Source organism: Linepithema humile, chromosome 7, assembly GCF_040581485.1.
Source record: "Linepithema humile isolate Giens D197 chromosome 7, Lhum_UNIL_v1.0, whole genome shotgun sequence".
In the NCBI taxonomy this organism is placed as follows: Eukaryota; Metazoa; Arthropoda; class Insecta; order Hymenoptera; family Formicidae; genus Linepithema; species Linepithema humile.
The window spans coordinates 9,125,321-9,145,670 of record NC_090134.1 but is presented as its reverse complement, the minus strand read 5'-3'; the positions used below and the strand labels follow the sequence as shown (position 1 = coordinate 9,145,670).

General features: G+C 27.0%; 4 protein-coding genes across 6 annotated transcripts in view; 1 reads left to right on the top strand and 3 right to left on the bottom strand.

Moving 5' to 3' along the window:
- Positions 1-44: 44 nt before the first annotated feature.
- On the bottom strand, positions 45-2,961 carry LOC137001309 (odorant receptor 30a-like). 3 transcript variants are annotated; one of them, XM_067360010.1, is made up of 9 exons: positions 2,808-2,961; positions 2,417-2,536; positions 2,196-2,313; positions 1,743-1,989; positions 1,440-1,556; positions 960-1,050; positions 615-760; positions 281-413; positions 45-217 (listed from the first exon to the last, which is right to left on the bottom strand). In XM_067360010.1, the coding sequence occupies exons 1-9, from the start codon at positions 2,949-2,951 to the stop codon at positions 209-211; spliced, it is 1,125 nt and encodes a 374-aa protein (XP_067216111.1). In that variant the 5' UTR covers positions 2,952-2,961; the 3' UTR covers positions 45-208. The 3 variants fall into 3 exon arrangements, with proteins under 3 accessions (XP_067216111.1, XP_067216109.1, XP_067216110.1); XM_067360008.1 differs by having other exon boundaries at positions 45-212; XM_067360009.1 differs by having other exon boundaries at positions 45-193.
- A 516-nt stretch (positions 2,962-3,477) lies between these two features.
- Positions 3,478-6,468, bottom strand: LOC137001310 (odorant receptor 30a-like). Its single transcript, XM_067360011.1, has 9 exons — positions 6,208-6,468; positions 5,817-5,936; positions 5,596-5,713; positions 5,156-5,402; positions 4,853-4,969; positions 4,369-4,459; positions 4,024-4,169; positions 3,690-3,822; positions 3,478-3,602 (listed from the first exon to the last, which is right to left on the bottom strand). The coding sequence occupies exons 1-9, from the start codon at positions 6,349-6,351 to the stop codon at positions 3,546-3,548; spliced, it is 1,173 nt and encodes a 390-aa protein (XP_067216112.1). The 5' UTR covers positions 6,352-6,468; the 3' UTR covers positions 3,478-3,545.
- A 321-nt stretch (positions 6,469-6,789) lies between these two features.
- Positions 6,790-13,706, bottom strand: LOC105675799 (uncharacterized). The gene is made up of 17 exons (XM_067359044.1): positions 13,063-13,706; positions 12,689-12,808; positions 12,475-12,592; positions 11,981-12,236; positions 11,657-11,773; positions 11,217-11,307; positions 10,865-11,010; positions 10,519-10,651; positions 9,637-9,843; positions 9,244-9,363; positions 9,023-9,140; positions 8,557-8,809; positions 8,254-8,370; positions 7,769-7,859; positions 7,424-7,569; positions 7,090-7,222; positions 6,790-7,002 (listed from the first exon to the last, which is right to left on the bottom strand). Exons 1-17 carry the CDS (start codon positions 13,204-13,206, stop codon positions 6,946-6,948), a joined length of 2,367 nt encoding a protein of 788 aa, XP_067215145.1. The 5' UTR covers positions 13,207-13,706; the 3' UTR covers positions 6,790-6,945.
- Positions 10,515-20,350, top strand: part of MAGE — an 84,027-nt gene continuing 74,191 nt past the window's right edge. Inside the window, exon 1 of the mRNA XM_012373212.2 lies at positions 10,515-10,697. The gene's annotated coding sequence lies outside the window, so the exon portion shown is untranslated. The remainder of the gene's footprint in view (positions 10,698-20,350) is intronic.

The window sequence follows — 20,350 nt, the reverse complement described above, 5'->3', positions numbered from 1 at the left end:
TTTAATTATTTAGTGTGCACATCATTGAAATTAATTTGCGTCAATTGATTTGGAGTTTTATGCTTTATTTATTGTAACGTCTGATATATTGCAGTGTTTTTATTAATGTTATTTATTATACTTATGGTTTTATTTTTTACATACGGTTTGTAGAATAAATGAAGGTAAAGTAAGATACCGATGCGGTTATCATCTGCAATAAATAAAATTATCTGGTCTGGTAAAATTGAAGTGCGTTACACAAAATATTGTACATTATGATGCATAGTATAATTTTTACCGTTCCCAAACCCTCTAAGCATCCCACATAGCATCCCGCAAACATCAAGTTAAATTGTTTGGTGCCTCTTTGCAGCAGGAAAAGTATCAGTTTTTGTATGCGTAAGGGAGCTATATACCATTGAACGCTGTACCTACGAAACGATAAACGATAAAACAACACATTATTAATGTTATAAGTATAAGATTCGTAAATAATGTGCATACATCTATCCATATTTTCCAAAATATTTTAGGTCTTGTTTTGTAGATAAATATTATTTTGTATTTATTAAAACTTTGTCTTTTACTGGAAAAGTTTTAATATCAAAGTATAATATAAAAATCTTTCTTACGTAGTAACAAATATGTCATTATTATGATCTATAATTTGTTGTGCTATAACGTTGGCAACAAGCATAATTATATAAATGGCGTTTAAATGCAGGAAGGGAAGTATTATTTTCTTGATATCAAACCCAGCTGTTATCTCTTGAAAAATCTAAAATACCAGTTTTAAAAAGATCAACCTTTTCCGCAGATTTTAATCATGTTTTTAAAATGTTTTGAGATGCTAGGAAAATTTAATTGATCAAAGCTTTTAATAAAAATAACTTTCTACATGATTTAATAAATATAGAAATATATAATTTTATCGTATTAATTTACAAACACATTTAATAATGAGAAACGAAACTTACTCTGAAAAGATTAAGGCTTGCGGATATTACTGAAGCACCAAATAAGAAAGTCACAAATAGGTTCATTGTAGACATTAAAAGTGTTACAATCCTTCAAAAAAAAGAAAATATTATTACATTTTAGATTGTATTGTAATACAAATCTTTTAATTAACACTTAAATTATACTTGAGTAACAATATCTTTCTTTACAATTTTTTTTATTTTTAGTATTTACTATGTTCATGAGAGTAAAACCTGTAATAAGTTTTAGTAAAATTTATTTAATGCAAAAGTATTATTAAGTTAATTTAATGCAAATATATTTTGAATTGCATATAATTCAAGATTCACAATTTATTTTTAACTCAACATTTTTACTAATGTAACAAAGAATTTTATTCTAAATTTCTAAGAAAAATTTTATTTCTGAAATAATTCCTTATATTATATGCAACACTCTATGTATACTATATTATACATGCATTATTTGATACTAACTGCATAGCCTTGCGATGCATATCCACTGCCTTAACTATCCCCGTGTAAATCATATTTATATTTTTCGTCCTACTGGTGTTTAGATTTTTTTCCATCATGGCTTGCTTTATACGGTAACTAAAAATAATTAATATGTATTATTACTCATATATATCTAATTTAACTTAGGAACGTTGCGATGTAAGCAAATTCTAAGATTAATTAATAGAAGCTTGGTCAAAACATTTTGCATGAAGAAACAAATTCTTTCTCTCACGATTTGTACAATATTTTTACAATTCATAATTATAATATTTGTCTTACCTAGCAATTTTAAACATTCCGCAGGCAACTAATAGATACATATTATTCATTGTTCCTGTCGCTAGTATCGCGATTATTGCTATGAAAACTGATACATACATGTGCAGTGTAATTAAATAGGAATATTGTTCTTTATCGATAAAGTACTCCGTAATTATTTGTGGCGTATGTGATTGAGACTCATTCGATGCAGCGTCAAAAATAATCGGTAAAAACGAAAGCGACAAATAACTTAACAGACCAAGCACTAAAACCAATTTATTTATAATATACGTATAAATATATACATATATACATGTATATGTATGTGTGTATGTGTGTGTGTGTGTGTGTGGTTACATATATATGTAACCACAAATTATCAAAATATGTTTATTTTTTTAGTACTTATTATGCAATTTGAAATAAAAACTATATACATTTGGAACAACAAATATTAAAAGATTGCCTTACGTGTAAGTACACCAGTTAAACGACTTGAAATAATCCAATACTTTTCTAAAATGGCAATTTCGCTTTTGTCTGTAAGTTCATCATAGATTTTTTCAAGTACTTCTAATAAATGCTTCATCTATTATTTCAATAATTTTATATTTTTATTTGTTTTGTAAGATTTAACACAGGCTAATACATGTAATGTGTTTATTTAAACAAATACAAATTTGTCCACTTACAATATCCAAATTAAAACAGTATGCGGTGTATTTTGATACACAAGAAATAAAAAAGAATGCGCTAGAGAAAACTTCGATGATGATTTGCGGAGTGCATTTTGAAGTCACAAGTGCTGTGAACTGCAGAAAAATTATGTTACGTTATGTTACAAAAAAACAATGCGCGTCCATATTTTATCACTAAACGAAAATGCTTGTATTAGTTGCTTATCCTATAATTGTTGAATATACGACCCATATATATAATTTGTAGTGATTATACTACAATAAATATACATAATGTTACATAGTTTTATTGAAATATATCAGGTTTTTGTAAATAAAAAAATAGTAGCTTTTGAATGATATAATAATGAAATATATTAGATAATTATTACAAATATTAACATACCTGAAATATAATGAAACTGGCCAGAATACTATAAAGCAAAATCAGTTTAAATCGAACAAATGTAGATCTTTTGTATGGCCATATACCAAGCGTAAGCAAGAGAATACGATTGAGACTGAAGTATCGAGTCTGTAAACCACTCATCTCTTCAGACGTCCAAACGCATATGACTAAGAAGTTGGGAATAGTTCGTTCATCCCCTCCTTTTCACTCATCGATTGAATATTCTTTCCCTTGGCGTAAATTTTATTATAAAACTAATATTAGAAAATACCGCCGTGAGATCCGACACTCACAATTTAGCAAATTTCTTATGGAAGAGCAATACGATTAAGCAATCGATTTAATATGAAAAGAAATTTTACAGATGTCTTCTTCTCATAAAAAAGAAAGAAAAAAAGACGACTACTTGTACAAATGCTGCGCATGCGTTTCTCGCTTTTGTCAGCTTTAGAGTTTATTTCATTTCGTGAACGCGAAGGATATATTTCGTTCTGAAGAGAAATAGTTATAAATACGATAGAACAGCTATGACAGTCTCACATTGTTTCACTAATATATGTTAATAAAAATAGACAAAAGTTTCCGAATCGTAAATACTTTTTAATTATTTAGTGTGCACATCATTGAAATTAATTTGCGTCAATTGATTTGGAGTTTTATGCTTTATTTATTGTAACGTCTGATATATTGCAGTGTTTTTATTAATGTTATTTATTATATTTATGGTTTTATTTTTTACATACGGTTTGTAGAATAAATGAAGGTAAAGTAAGATACCGATGCGGTTATCATCTGCAATAAATAAAATTATCTGGTCTGGTAAAATTGAAGTGCGTTACACAAAATATTGTACATTATGATGCATAGTATAATTTTTACCGTTCCCAAACTCTCTAAGCATCCCACAAAGCATCCCGCAAGCATCAAGTTAAATTGTTTGGTGCCTCTTTGCAGCAGGAAAAGTATCAGTTTTTGTATGCGTAAGGGAGCTATATACCATTGAACGCTGTACCTACGAAACAATAAACGATAAAACAACACATTATTAATGTTATAAGTATAAGATTCGTAAATAATGTGCATACATCTATCCATATTTTCCAAAATATTTTAGGTCTTGTTTTGTAAATAAATATTATTTTGTATTTATTAAAACTTTGTCTTTTACTGGAAAAGTTTTAATATCAAAGTATAATATAAAAATCTTTCTTACGTAGTAACAAATATGTCATTATTATGATCTATAATTTGTTGTGCTAAAACGTTGGCAACAAGTATAATTATATAAATGGCGTTTAAAAGCAGAAAGGGAAGTATTATTTTCGTGATATCAAACCCAGCTGTTATCTCCTGAAAAATCTAATATACCAGTTTTTAAAAAATCAACCTTTTCCGCAGATTTTAATCATGCTTTTAAAATGTTTTGAGATGCTAGGAAAATTTAATTGATCAAAGCTTTTAATAAAAATAACTTTCTACATGATTTAATAAATATAGAAATATATAATTTTATCGTATTAATTTACAAACACATTTAATAATGAGAAACGAAACTTACTCTGAAAAGATTAAGGCTTACGGATATTACTAAAGCACCAGTTAAGAAAGTCATACATAGGTTTATTGTAGACATTAAAAGTGTTACAATCCTTCAAAAAAAGGAAAATATTATTACATTTCAGATTGTATTGTAATACATGGAAATCTTTTAATTAACACTTAAATTATACTTGAGTAACAATATCTTTCTTTACAATTTTTTTTATTTTTAGTATTTACTATGTTCATGAGAGTAAAACCTGTAATAAGTTTTAGTAAAATTTATTTAATGCAAAAGTATTATTAAGTTAATTTAATGCAAATATATTTTGATTTGCATATAATTCAAGATTCACAATTTATTTTTAACTCAACATTTTTACTAATGTAACAAAAAATTTTATTCTAAATTTCTAAGAAAAATTTTATTTCTGAAATAATTCCTTATATTATATGCAACACTCTATGTATACTATATTATACATGCATTATTTGATACTAACTGCATAGCCTTGCGATGCATATCCACTGCCTTAACTATCCCCGTGTAAATCATATTTATATTTTTCGTCCTACTGGTGTTTAGATTTTTTTCCATCATGGCTTGCTTTATACGGTAACTAAAAATAATTAATATGTATTATTACTCATATATATCTAATTTAACTTAGGAACGTTGCGATGTAAGCAAATTCTAAAATTAATTAATAGAAGCTTGGTCAAAACATTTTGCATGAAGAAACAAATTCTTTCTCTCACGATTTGTACAATATTTTTACAATTCATAATTATAATATTTGTCTTACCTAGCAATTTTAAACATTCCGCAGGCAACTAATAGATACATATTATTCATTGTTCCTGTCGCTAGTATCGCGATTACTGCTATGAAAAATGATACATACATGTGCAGTGTAATTAAATAGGAATATTGTTCTTTATCGATGAAGTACTCCGTAATTATTTGTGGCGTATGTGATTGAGACTCATTCGATGCAGCGTCAAAAATAATCGGTAAAAACGAAAGCGACAAACAACTTAACAGACCAATCACTAAAACCGATTTATTTATACATATATATGTATGTGTATGTGTGTGTGTGTATGTGTGTGTGTGTGTGTGTGTGGTTACATATATATGTACCCACAAATTATCAAAATATGTTTATTTTTTTAGTACTTATTATGCAATTTGAAATAAAAACTATATACATTTGGAACATCAAATATTAAAAGATTTCCTTACGTGTGAGTATACCAGTTAAACGACTTGAAATAATCCAATACTTTTCTAAAATGGCAATTTCGTTTTTGTCTGTGAGTTCATCATAGATTTTTTCAAGTACTTCTAATAAATGCTTTATCTATTATTTCAATAATTTTATATTTTTATTTGTTTTGTAAGATTTAACACAGGCTAATACATGTAATGTGTTTATTTAAACAAATACAAATTTGTCCACTTACAATATCCAAATTAAAACAGTATGCGGTGTATTTTGATATACAAGAAATAAAAAAGAATGCGCTAGAGAAAACTTCGATGATGATTTGCGGAGTGCATTTTGAAGTCACAAGTGCTGTGAACTGCAGAAAAATTATGTTACGTTATGTTACAAAAAAACAATGCGCGTCCATATTTTATCACTAAACGAAGATGCTTGTATTAGTTGCTTATCCTATAATTGTTGAATATACGACCCATATATATAATTTGTAGTGATTATACTACAATAAATATACATAATGTTACATAGTTTTATTGAAATATATCAGGTTTTTGTAAATAAAAAAATAGTAGCTTTTGAATGATATAATAATGAAATATATTAGATAATTATTACAAATATTAACATACCTGAAATATAATGAAACTGGCCAAAATACTATAAAGCAAAATCAGTTTAAATCGAACAAATGTAGATCTTTTGTATGGCCATATACCAAGCGTAAGCAAGAGAATACGATTGAGACTGAAGTATCGAGTCTGTAAACCACTCATCTCTTTGGACGTTCAAACGCATATGACTAAGAAATTGGGAATAGTTCGTTCATCCCCACCTTTTCACTCATCGATTGAATATTCTTTCCCTTGGCGTAAATTTTATTATAAAACTAATATTAGAAAATACCGCCGTGAGATCCGACACTCACAATTTAGCAAATTTCTTATGGAAGAGCAATACGATTAAGCAATCGATTTAATATGAAAAGAAATTTTACAGATGTCTTCTTCTCATAAAAAAGAAAGAAAAAAAGACGACTACTTGTACAAATGCTGCGCATGCGTTTCTCGCTTTTGTCAGCTTTAGAGTTTATTTCATTTCGTGAACGCGAAGGATATATTTCGTTCTGAAGAGAAATAGTTATAAATACGATAGAACAGCTATGACAGTCTCACATCGTTTCACTAATATATGTTAATAAAAATAGACAAAAGTTTCCGAATCGTAAATACTTTTTAATTATTTAGTGTGCACATCATTGAAATTAATTTGCGTCAATTGATTTGGAGTTTTATGCTTTATCTATTGTAACGTCTGATATATTGCAGTGTTTTTATTAATGTTATTTATTATACTTATGGTTTTATTTTTTACATACGGTTTGTAGAATAAATGAAGGTAAAGTAAGATACCGATGCGGTTATCAACTGCAATAAATAAAATTATCTGGTCTGGTAAAATTGAAGTGCGTTACACAAAATATTGTACATTATGATGCATAGTTTAATTTTTACCGTTCCCAAACCCTCTAAGCATCCCACAAAGCATCCCGCAAGCATCAAGTTAAATTGTTTGGTGCCTCTTTGCAGCAGGAAAAGTATCAGTTTTTGTATGCGTAAGGGAGCTATATACCATTGAACGCTGTACCTACGAAACGATAAACGATAAAACAACAAATTATTAATGTTATCAGTATAAGATTCGTAAATAATGTGCATACATCTATCTATATTTTCCAAAATATTTTAGGTCTTGTTTTGTAAATAAATATTATTTTGTATTTATTAAAACTTTGTCTTTTACTGGAAAAGTTTTAATATCAAAGTATAATATAAAAATCTTTCTTACGTAGTAACAAATATGTCATTATTATGATCCATAATTTGTTGTGCTATAACGTTGGCAAAAAGCATGTATATATAAATGACGTTTAAAAACAGAAAGGGAAGTATTATTTTCTTGATATCAAACCCAGCTGTTATCTCCTGAAAAATCTAAAATACCAGTTTCAAAAAGATCAACCTTTTCCGCAGATTTTAATCATGCTTTTAAAATGTTTTCAGATGCTAGGAAAATTTAATTGATCAAAGCTTTTAATAAAAATAACTTTCTACATGATTTAATAAATATAGAAATATATAATTTTATTGTATTAATTTACAAACACATTTAATAATGAGAAACGAAACTTACTCTGAAAAGATTAAGGCTTGCGGATATTACTAAAGCACCAATTAAAAAAGTCATAAATAGGTTCATTGTAGACATTAAAAGTGTTACAATCCTTCAAAAAAAAGGAAAATATTATTACATTTCAGATTGTATGGTAATACATGGAAATCTTTTAATTAACACTTAAATTATACTTGAGTAACAATATCTTTCTTTACAATTTTTTTTATTTTTAGTATTTACTATGTTCATGAGAGTAAAACCTGTAATAAGTTTTAGTAAAATTTATTTAATGCAAAAGTATTATTAAATTAATTTAATGCAAATATATTTTGAATTGCATATAATTCAAAATTCACAATTTATTTTTAACTCAACATTTTTACTAATGTAAGAAAGAATTTTATTCTAAATTTCTAAGAAAAATTTTATTTCTGAAATAATTCCTTATATTATATGCAACACTCTATGTATACTATATTATACATGCATTATTTGATACTAACTGCATAGCCTTGCGATGCATATCCACTGCCTCAACTATCCCCGTGTATATCATATTTATATTTTTCGTCTTACTGGTGTTTAGATTTTTTTCCATCATGGCTTGCTTTATACGGTAACTAAAAGTAATTAATATGTATTATTACTCATATATATCTAATTTAACTTAGGAACGTTGCGATGTAAGCAAATTCTAAAATTAATTAATAGAAGCTTGGTCAAAACATGTTGCATGAAGAAACAAATTCTTTGTCTCACGATTTGTACAATATTTTCACAATTCATAATTATAATATTTGTCTTACCTAGCAATTTTAAACATTCCGCAGGCAACTAATAGATACATGTTATTCATTGTTCCTGTCGCTAGTATCGCGATTACTGCTATGAAAAATGATACATTCATGTGCAGTATAATTAAATAGGAATATTGTTCTTTATCGATAAAGTACTCCGTAATTATTTGTGGCGTATGTGATTGAGACTCATTCGATGCAGCGTCAAAAATAATCGGTAAAAACGAAAGCGACAAACAACTTAACAGACCAATCGCTAAAACTGATTTATTTATACATATACGTATACATTAATACATATATACATATATATGTATGGGTATATGTGTGTGTGTGTATGTGTGTGTGTGTGTGTGGTTACATATATATGTAACCACAAATTATCAAAATATGTTTATTTTTTTAGTACTTATTATGCAATTTGAAATAAAAACTATATACATTTGGAACACCAAATATTAAAAGATTGCCTTACGTGTAAGTACACCAGTAAAACGACTTGAAATAATCCAATACTTTTCTAAAATGGCAATTTCGCTTTTGTCTGTAAGTTCATCATAGATTTTTTCAAGTACTTCTAATAAATGCTTCATCTATTATTTCAATAATTTTATATTTTTATTTGTTTTGTAAGATTTAACACAGGCTAATACATGTAATGTGTTTATTTAAACAAATACAAATTTGTCCACTTACAATATCCAAATTAAAACAGTATGCGCTGTATTTTATTATACAAGAAATAAAAAAGAATGCGCTAGAGAAAACTTCGATGATGATTTGCGGAGTGCATTTTGAAGTCACAAGTGCTGTGAACTGCAGAAAATAATTATGTTACGTTATGTTACAAAAAAACAATGCGCGTCCATATTTTATCAGGAAACGAAGATGCTTGTATTAGTTGCTTATCCTATAATTGTTGAATATACGACCTATATATATATTTTGTAGTGATTATACTACAATAAATATACATAATGTTACATAGTTTTATTGAAAAATATCAGGTTTTTGTAAAAAAAAAAATAGTAGCTTTTGAATGATATAATAATGAAATATATTAGATAATTATTAAAAATATTAACATACCTGAAATATAATGAAACTGGCCAAAATACTATAAAGCAAAATCAGTTTAAATCGAACAAATGTAGATTTTTTGTATGGCCATATACCAAGTGTAAGCAAGAGAATACGATTGAGACCGAAGTACTGAGTCTCTAAATAAGTCATCTCTTCGGACGTCCAAACGCATATGACTAAGAAATTGGGAATAGTTCGTTCATCCCCTCCTTTTCACTCATCGATTGAATATTCTTTCCCTTGGCGTAAATTTTATTATAAAACTAATATTAGAAAATACCGCCGTGAGATCCGACACTCACAATTTAGCAAATTTCTTATGGAAGAGCAATACGATTAAGCAATCGATTTAATATGAAAAGAAATTTTACAGATGTCTTCTTCTCATAAAAAAGAAAGAAAAAAAGACGACTACTTGTACAAATGCTGCGCATGCGTTTCTCACTTTTGTCAGCTCTAGAGTTTATTACATTTCGTGAACGCAAAAGATATATTTCGTTCTGAAGAGAAATAGTTATAAATACGATAGAACAGCTATGACAGTCTTACATTGTTTCACTAATATATGTTAATAAAAATAGGCAAAAGTTTCCGAATCGTAAATACTTTTTAATTATTTAGTGTGCACATTATTGAAATTAATTTGCGTCATTTGATTTGGAGTTTTATGTTTTATCTATTGTAACGTCTGATATATTGCAGTGTTTTTATTAATGTTATTTATTATACTTATGGTTTTATTTTTTACATACGGTTTGTAGAATAAATGAAGGTAAAGTAAGATACCGATGCGGTTATCAACTGCAATAAATAAAATTATCTGGTCTGGTAAAATTGTAGTGCGTTACACAAAATATTGTACATTACGATGCATAGTATAATTTTTACCGTTCCCAAACCCTCTAAGCATCCCACAAAGCATCCCGCAAGCATCAAGTTAAATTGTTTGGTGCCTCTTTGCAGCAGAAAAAGTATCAGTCTTTGTATATGTAAAGGAGCCTTATACCATTGAACACTGTACCTACGATGTGACAAAACATAAATAGGAAATCTACAATTTTATATACGTAAGGTTCTTAAATAACAGTACATCTGCGTATATTTTACGAAGTATTTTAGTTCTTGTTTTGTATAAAATTATTTTATCTGCATTAACATTGCTGTTAACTGGAAAAATTTTAATTAAAAATTTTTCCAATTAATATAGATAATTAATAATTAAAATTTTTCTTACACAGTAACAAATAAGTCCTTATTATGATCCGTAATTTGTTGTGACAAAATGCAGCACAGAGATAGATACATATACATGATAGATAAAAACAAAACGGGCGATACCAATTTCTTGACATCACATCCGGAGGTTATCTCCTGGAAAATCTAACATAAATGTCTTATAAGACAATTAATCTTTTCGCAGATAAATTTCAATAATTGTGATTCTATATGTTTTACAATCTTTAAAGAAATTTTATTTATTATAATTAATAATAAAATAACGTTTTAAATGTTTTAATAAGTATAAAAATTTATTGTATAACTTTATTTTATTCATTTCAAATTTAGTACTAGAAAATAAAGCTTACTCGAAAGAGATACAAGCTTGCAGATAGCACTGCTATTCCGAATATGAAGATCATAAATACATGAAATGCAGACACCAAAAGTTGTATCATACTTCAAAAACAAGAAAATATTATTACTTGGTAGATTATACTGTAATACGTCAAAATAAATTTTTTTATTAGTTTCTGCACATTTATTTTTGACTAACATCTTTCTTCTCAATTTTTTTATTTTGCACATTAATTAATGTTCGTGAATAAATCTTGAATCAAAGTTCAGTAAAATCCATCTAATTTTGTTTATGTATATCGAATCGCGTTTAGAAGTAACTCAACGTTTCTATTAAGAAAAATTTTCTTCTAAATTTCCACAAAAAGATTTGTTTTTGCAGTGAGCCTTTATGTGTTATATACATTAAAAAAACATTCTGTATATTGTACATGCATTAGTCAATACCAACTACATTGCTTTGCGATGCATATCCACAGCATAAACTATCCCCATGTAAACTATATTTATATTCTTCACATTATTCGTTTTTAGATTAATTTTCGTCATAGCTTGCTCTATACGATAACTAAAAAAATTTACATATTATTATTATGTATTTGTGATTTAACTTAAGAATGAAAGAATCAAGAAAGAATTCAAGAATTAATTTGAAAATTTGAGCACATTCTGACATGGATTAATAAGTTTATTTTTTCAATATATTTTTGTGTGAAGAAACAAATTTAATTCGCAATTAAATTTTTACAATTCATGATTATAACATTTTTCTTACCTAGCAATTTTAAACATTCCGCAGACATGCATAAAGTACATGATATTCATTGTTCCCGGTGCTAATAATGCAGTTAGTGCTACAAAATATGCTACGTTCCAGTGCAGTAAAATTAAAAAGGAATATTTTTCTTTATCGATAAAGTACTCCGTCATTATGTATAGCGAAGATGATGATTTAGATTCGTTCGTAAAATATATAGTATCGAGTATCTGCGGTAAGCATAAAGGATAGCAACAGGATAACAGGCCAAGCACTAAAACGATTTAGAAAGGGTTATGGAAATCATTATTTATTAATAATTGTAAAATATAAAATTTTTTTATAATATATTTAAGAATGGAACTATATAGGACTATGAACCCGAAAATTCAGATGTAGCAGCTCAATTTATTAAGATACGTTTATTTTGTATTTATTATTCTTTATGCATTTGTTATTAGAAACTATGCATATGTGTTACAAATAAAAAAAGTTAATAGAGACAGCCTTACGTATAAGTAAGCCATTACAGCGTTTTGCGATAATCCAATAATTTTCTACAATAGCGACTTCGCCCTCATCTCTGAGTTCATCATGAATATGTTGAAGTAATTCTACGAAATGCTTTATCTATCGTTTCAATGATTATATTTCTTTCGATTTTCTATCGCATTTTACTTTTTGTGAGATTTGACATCGTATATAAATGAAAATCTTTTTACTTACAATATCCATATTAAAAAAGAATGAATTGTATTTTAAAAAGCAGATAATGAAGAAAAATGCGTTAGAGCAAACTTCGATAATAATTTGCAAAGTACACTTTAAAGTCATAAATGCTGTAAACTACAAAAAATAGCTATATTATTTACATTAAAAAAATACTATCGTACATCCATACTTTATCAGTAAAAAAAAATGCTTATTCTATGATTGTTGCATATGTATAATTTGTATCTAATAAGATTATAGATATGTGTGTACTATATAGTTGTTTATTTAAATTCAATTATGTCAGATTTGTATAAATAATGAAATAGTAACCTTTAACTTGTTTAATAAAATATAGGAAAATTATAATATTTAAAATATTAACATACCTGAAATACAATAAAACTGATCACAATACTATAGAACAAAATCAATTGCAACCGAACAAATATGGATCGTTGATATGGCCATAAACCAACCGCGAGCAAGAGAATACGATTCAGATCTAAGTATCGTTTCTTTAAACAAGTCATCTCTTCGGACGTCAAAACGCGTATGGCCACGAAGGAATAGGAATAGTTTGCTTATCCCCTCTTCTTGACTAATCGATTGAATATTTTTTTTCTTGTAAATTTTTTCTTGCGTAAATTGTATTGCGAAACTAATGTTAAAGAATATTAGCGTGAGATCAAAACATCTTAGGATCTTGCAATTTAGGAACCTTTCACGGAAGTGTCTACGATTAAATAATCGATTTAATGTTGACGGAACTTTAACAGATGTTTTCCTTTTTTTCTTTTTAAAAAAAAAGAACTACTTGCACAAATATAATGCAGACGCTTTTTTTTCCTCTGAGCTGGAAATATTATTTCGTTACGCGATTGCATAAGATACAGTTGGTCTTTGAAAGAAATATACTGCAGTCATAAATACGGCATACCAGCTATCATGTTATTATTGGTCCAGCAAGTAATATTATTATTTGAACGTGAATAGTTTTGACGTTTCAGCATTTAAACCATTTATTATTTACAATGATTAAAGTTAAAAATTTAGTGTTTATTTAGAGACTATGTTAATTTAGAGACTATGTGATTTGAAAATAATGTGTCAGCATATTTTTGGAAGATTGAATTTAAAAAGGTAATTAATATGTTAATTAATATATTTATCTTATTAAAGTATTAACAATGAAATGAGGTATTTGAATATCACCTGTTAATAAAAATATTAAACATAAAAATTTAAGATTGATAATATAAATGTACTATGAGATAGCATAAAATCGGTATAAATTGAAAAAGAATTGACAAAAGTTATAGGGATATGAATAATTTTTTATTTATAAAATTGCATATTAATAAGATCATTTTGAAACAATTGTATTGAAGTCATGTTTTTTTTTATATTTAAAGGTGTAACATACCGTAACTTTTTAAATTAAGTTTCGTTTGCTTTATATTTATGATATCAATTTATAGATTGATACGTGATTGGCTTGTAGAATAAAAGAAGGTAAAGTAAGATACCGATGCGGTCATCAGCTGCAATAAATGGCATTTTTCTAGTAAAATTAAAGTGTTCTAAATTAAATATATTGTTTTATACAATTTATACTTTTTACCGTTGCGAAACCTTCTAAACATCCTACATATAGTCCAGCAATAACCACATGAAACTGTTTTGTTCCTCTTTGCAACAGAAAAAGTATCAGTTTTTGTATGCGTAAGGGAGCTATATACCATTGAACGCTGTACCTACGAAACTATAAACGATAAAACAACAAATTATTAATGTTATGAGTATAAGATTCGTAAATAATGTGCATACATCTATCTATATTTTCTAAAATATTTTAGGTCTTGTTTTGTAAATAAATATTATTTTGTATTTATTAAAACTTTGTCTTTTACTGGAAAAGTTTTAATATCAAAGTATAATATAAAAATCTTTCTTACGTAGTAACAAATATGTCATTATTATGATCCATAATTTGTTGTGCTATAACGTTGGCAAAAAGCATGTATATATAAATGGCGTTTAAAAACAGACAGGGAAGTATTATTTTCTTGATATCAAACCCAGCTGTTATCTCCTAAAAAATCTAAAATACCAGTTTCAAAAAGATCAACCTTTTCCGCAGATTTTAATCATGTTTTTAAAATGTTTTAAGATGCTAGGAAAATTTAATTGATCAAAGCTTTTAATAAAAATAACTTTCTACATGATTTAATAAATATAGAAATATATAATTTTATGGTATTAATTTACAAACACATTTAATAATGAGAAACGAAACTTACTCTGAAAAGATTAAGGCTTACGGATATTACTAAAGCACCAATTAAGAAAGTCATAAATAGGTTCATTGTAGACATTAAAAGTGTTACAATCCTTCAAAAAAAGGAAAATATTATTACATTTCAGATTGTATCGTAATACATGGAAATCTTTTAATTAACACTTAAATTATACTTGAGTAACAATATCTTTCTTTACAATTTTTTTTATTTTTAGTATTTACTATGTTCATGAGAGTAAAACCTAATAAGTTTTAGTAAAATTTATTTAATGCAAAAGTATTATTAAATTAATTTAATGCAAATATATTTTGAATTGCATATAATTCAAGATTTACAATTTATTTTTAACTCAACATTTTTACTAATGTAACAAAGAATTTTATTCTAAATTTCTAAGAAAAATTTTATTTCTGAAATAATTTCTTATATTATATGCAACACTCTATGTATACTATATTATACATGCATTATTTGATACTAACTGCATAGCCTTGCGATGCATATCCACTGCCTCAACTATCCCCGTGTAAATCATATTTATATTTTTCGTCCTACTGGTTTTTAGATTTTTTTCCATCATGGCTCGCTTTATACGGTAACTAAAAGTAATTAATATGTATTATTACTCATATATATCTAATTTAACTTAGGAACGTTGCGAAGTAAGCAAATTCTAAAATTAATTAATAGAAGCTTGGTCAAAACATTTTGCATGAAGAAACAAATTCTTTCTCTCACGATTTGTACAATATTTTTACAATTCATAATTATAATATTTGTCTTACCTAGCAATTTTAAACATTCCGCAGGCAACTAATAGATACATATTATTCATTGTTCCTGTCGCTAGTATCGCGATTACTGCTATGAAAAATGATACATTCATGTGTAGTATAATTAAATAGGAATATTGTTCTTTATCGATAAAGTACTCCGTAATTATTTGTGACGTATGTGATTGAGACTTATTCGATGCAGCGTCAATGACTGCCAAGAAGTTGGGAATAGTTTGCTCATCCCCTCTTCATGACTCATCGATTGATTATTCTTTCCCTTGGCGTAAATTTTATAGTAAAACTAATGTTAGATAATACTAGCGTGAGATCCGAACACTTGCAATTTAGGGGCTTTTTCGAAGAAGTCTACGATTAAGTAATTGATTTGACACCCAAGAAAGTTTAACAGATGTCTTTTTCTCACAAAAAAAAAGACTACTTGCTGAAACGCCATGCAGGCACTTATTTTTTTCACTTCTAGAACATTATTTCAACGCACGAATACGTATAATATATTTTGTCTTTAAGAGAAGTATTCTGCAACGATCTATCTAAAATAGTCTATCAAAAATAAACCCACCAAAGTTTTCTTCTCCTAATTGAATAGATAGATAAAAAAATTATTTGCGCAAGCACCACATAAGTGCTTCCCATTTTTTTACACTGTTGCAAAATTATTTTAGTACGAACACTCATAAGATACGTTTAGTCTTTAAAAAAGAAATTCCACAATGAATACATGTTGACTATAACTGCTGATCCAGTATGTAATATTATTACGTAATAAATATAGATTAATGCAATAATATTTGAATACATATGTCATTTATTCAAAAAATTAAAGTGAAAAAATAAATATACATAAACTTTTTTAATTAAATAAATTAACTGATTTTTTATATTTTGTTTTGGCAAAACACTTAGCTAGATACTTTTTAAACGTTAAATATATGTTTACTATAGCACTATTCTTTACTTATAGCATTATAATCTTATTGTTACTTTATTAAAATCTTGTTTTATTATCGTGTAGAATATATGACGGTAAAATAGGATACCGAGGTCTTCATCAACTACAAAAAAAGGATATTCTCTTTTATTACACTCATACAATTATTCACATATAATCTAGCAGATTAATTTTGTATCTTCTTACCGTCGCGAAACAATCAAAAGATGCAGTAAATAACCCACCAGTGACATTTAAAGAAAATTCTTTGGTTGCTCTTTGTAACAGAAATAATAATATTTTCTGTATATGCAAAGGAGCTAAATACCATTGAACATTATACCTAAAAAATTATGTGAACGAAAGATTGTTAATCTATGAAAGATAGAAAGCTTTATAGATGATATTTGTTTGCGCCGTTTTGCAAAGAGAAGGCGTTACTTTTAATTTAAAAATCTATAAAACCAATCTTTGTAAGATTGTATCTCGTAAAGTCCTTACAAAGAAACATATACTTCATTGTTATGATCCATAATTCTTTGCCTTACATTATTGGCCAAAAACATATATACGACATCAACTGTTATAAATATCAGAGGTAATATTATTTTCGTGATATTAAATATAGAAGATGTAATCTGAAAAATCTAAGATGGAAATTTAGTGGTACTTAATCTTCCGCGTTATATCATTGTATAAATAATACACAACAACTGTTTTTAAACCTGAGACTAAAGATATATGAGAGAAAACATAAAACTATTGTTCTAAAATTACGAGGACTGGTGGAGGATCGGTAAAGCAGCGATCTTGTTATAAACGAAAAGTCTTCTATCACGAACGCAATAGAGTTCGAATTTTATAAAAACCGCCGCCAGTTTGCTCATTCACTTTGTACATATTGAATAATCAATTATCAATTTATCTAATTTTGGAACAATTGAACGGTTCATAGCAGAAACAATCCTTGTCAATTTTTTCATTTTTTCAGAATAAGAAAAAAAACATTCTGTCATCCTTAAGTTTTCAACAGAACTACTCAAACTTTTTAGCATAAATCAAGACATTAGTTGTTTTTATGAGAATTGGTGCAACCGTACTGTAGGTTCCACCTGTGACTACTAGAATACGCTATTATCTCAATATCCTCAATTTTTTATAATATCGCAAGGATGGCTGAATCGCACAGTCATTTGGGCTTGGCAAACCCACGGACCTGAGCACACACACTGCGGTCATACACATACATATACACTATCACATTTACACATTAAACACAGTGATTAAGAATTGTGAATTAGACAGTTTGATATCGTGATAACTGAGTGGCTAACCGGGGCTTTTTCTTTATCTCTTAAAAAAAAAAAAGTTTACAAGGGTTGTTTTTGTTATGAACCATTAAATTTATGTACTGTCAAATGGAACAGAAACTCGCGTATCATATCAAATATTTTTTGGAAAGCAAACATTTAAGAATAAAATACAAAACTTACTTGAAACAAATTGAGACTCAAAGAACACACGCAGAGTATTATTTAACAGGAAAACATGGACTCAAATCTAGACAGTAACTGTGTAGAGATTATGCAAAAACAAGAAAATCTCATTGCACGTAAACTATATGCATATTGTCAAGTATTTACTAACTTTATAGCTTTTTGATGAATGTTCACAGCGCAAATTATTCCTTTGAATATTAACATCTCATCTAAATTATTATTTTTTAAGACAATACTTATAGCTCGTTTAATGCGATAACTGTAAATAATATGCTTGAATAGCACGATTCTTGTATCATAAAATAAATATTATTTTTATTTGTTGAAAAAAATAACATAATCTTTTTTATACCCGAGAAAAAATGGTATAATATGGTCAGATGTAAATATATACAGTGATGGGAGAAAGTTCCGTAACGGTCAAATATCTTGGAAAATAATGATTATGGAAGAAAATGTTCAATACAAAAGTTTTAGTATATCAAATGATCTATTATATGGTTATATTGAAATGACCTTTATGTGACCTTGAAGGACACTGCGAAGGTCAACTTTGAAATCTTAAATGGAAACTTCTATTTTCTATTACATATTCTTAAAGCTGGTGTCAAGAGTTTTTCAAAACACTATAATGAAGTTATTTTTTATTTCTCCCATCACTGTATAATTAGTTATAAAAAGATCTGATAAGATGTGATATTTTATATGATCATATAAAACTACATATGTTATTAGATCTTTTTGTAACTAATTATATATATTTATATCTGATTAATTATACCATTTTTTCTCGGGTATTTAAAATTTTGATCGTTATTTCTACGCTTACTCTTACTTTGCGATTCTAAACATTTCACAAGTGTGTTCAAGATACGCAATAAATGTCGTTCCTGTAGCTAACATTGACATTGTCGCTATACAAGCTGCTAAGTTCATATGCAGCATAATTAAAAAGAAATATCTGTCTTGATCGATGAAATATTCCATTGTTACTAGCATACTATGTGTTTGAGATTCGTTTATCGGTAAAACAATGTCAAGAATACACGACCAATAATGACCGACAATAATAGCAGTTATACCGCAAACACCAAATACTAGAAAAAAAAAATTCCAAAAAATTATTATTAAACTTTTTTTAATAATGCTTGAAAATTTTTTTGTATTATACGAGATACATATATAATTTTATCGTTATTTTAATTTAATTATTAATTTGATTTAATTATTAAATTTTTTAATATCTACATTGATAAATACATATAATCTATTGTAACTAAATTAAACTGATTTGTATTACTCAAAAATATTACTTACTTGTAAGTCCAATCGTATAACATTTTGCATTATAATTATATTTTTCTACGATAGCGTATTCATTTGCATCATATAATTGATTGTATACATTGTAAAGTTCTATCAGTAAATCCTTTAGCTATATATAAATTCAGAAACATATATTTTTATGTATTTTAAAAAATTTAAAATAAAAAATTTAATGAAAACTATATGTACACATGACCCATTTTAAATAGACACCTAAATATTGTAAAAACATTTTTATTTGAAACTTTTTTCTTAAACATCTGTGGAAAAAACTGATCGAAAATTTGTCAAAAATTTATTGAAAATTTCAGAAATTTAATTTTATAATATTTAAGTGCATTACTGAAAATTGGGTAAACACATATAAACACACACACATTCACGCGCGCGTGCACACATATGTATGTGCTATATATTCGAACGTATATTTCCAATTGTTTACTTACAGCTGTAACATTAACACCAAATGCGATGTATATTGCTAAAAAAGTAGAGCAAAACGCGATATGGAAGAAAGAATGTGAATGACAAAATCAAGAGTACATCTTGATGTCAACAACGTGGTAAACTATAATTATTAATTTTATTAAAATATTTGGATTTTTTTTAATTTAATGCTTAACATACTTAAAGTTTTAAATTATTACATATTGATTTATGTGTAGATATATATAATAATAATAATTAAATAAAAAATAATAGTATAAATTGCATTATTATATAATAGTAGTTGATTTTTAATATTTGTTATAAAATTTTAATTTATTGGTTGCAGACGATTGTCATGATGATATATCTTAGCTTATTTTATGTGGTAATAATTT

What these genes read in the sequence shown, in the direction of transcription:
- LOC137001309 (XM_067360008.1), bottom strand. Translation starts at nt 2,951, where the DNA reads ATGAGTGGTTTACAGACTCGATACTTCAGTCTCAATCGTATTCTCTTG. An exon ending in CAAGCCTTAATCTTTTCAGA is followed by an intron (nt 761 to 959) that starts GTAAGTTTCGTT and finishes CTGGTATTTTAG; the next exon opens with ATTTTTCAAGAGATAACAGC. An exon ending in GCTTAGAGGGTTTGGGAACG is followed by an intron (nt 213 to 280) that starts GTAAAAATTATA and finishes TTACCAGACCAG; the next exon opens with ATAATTTTATTTATTGCAGA.
- LOC137001310 (XM_067360011.1), bottom strand. Translation starts at nt 6,351, where the DNA reads ATGAGTGGTTTACAGACTCGATACTTCAGTCTCAATCGTATTCTCTTG. An exon ending in ACTGTTTTAATTTGGATATT is followed by an intron (nt 5,714 to 5,816) that starts GTAAGTGGACAA and finishes TTGAAATAATAG; the next exon opens with ATAAAGCATTTATTAGAAGT. An exon ending in ATGCATCGCAAGGCTATGCA is followed by an intron (nt 4,460 to 4,852) that starts GTTAGTATCAAA and finishes CTTTTTTTGAAG; the next exon opens with GATTGTAACACTTTTAATGT.
- LOC105675799 (XM_067359044.1), bottom strand. Translation starts at nt 13,206, where the DNA reads ATGACTTGTTTAAAGAAACGATACTTAGATCTGAATCGTATTCTCTTG. An exon ending in ATGCATCGCAAGGCTATGCA is followed by an intron (nt 7,860 to 8,253) that starts GTTAGTATCAAA and finishes TTTTTTTTGAAG; the next exon opens with GATTGTAACACTTTTAATGT. An exon ending in CAAGCCTTAATCTTTTCAGA is followed by an intron (nt 7,570 to 7,768) that starts GTAAGTTTCGTT and finishes CTGGTATTTTAG; the next exon opens with ATTTTTCAGGAGATAACAGC.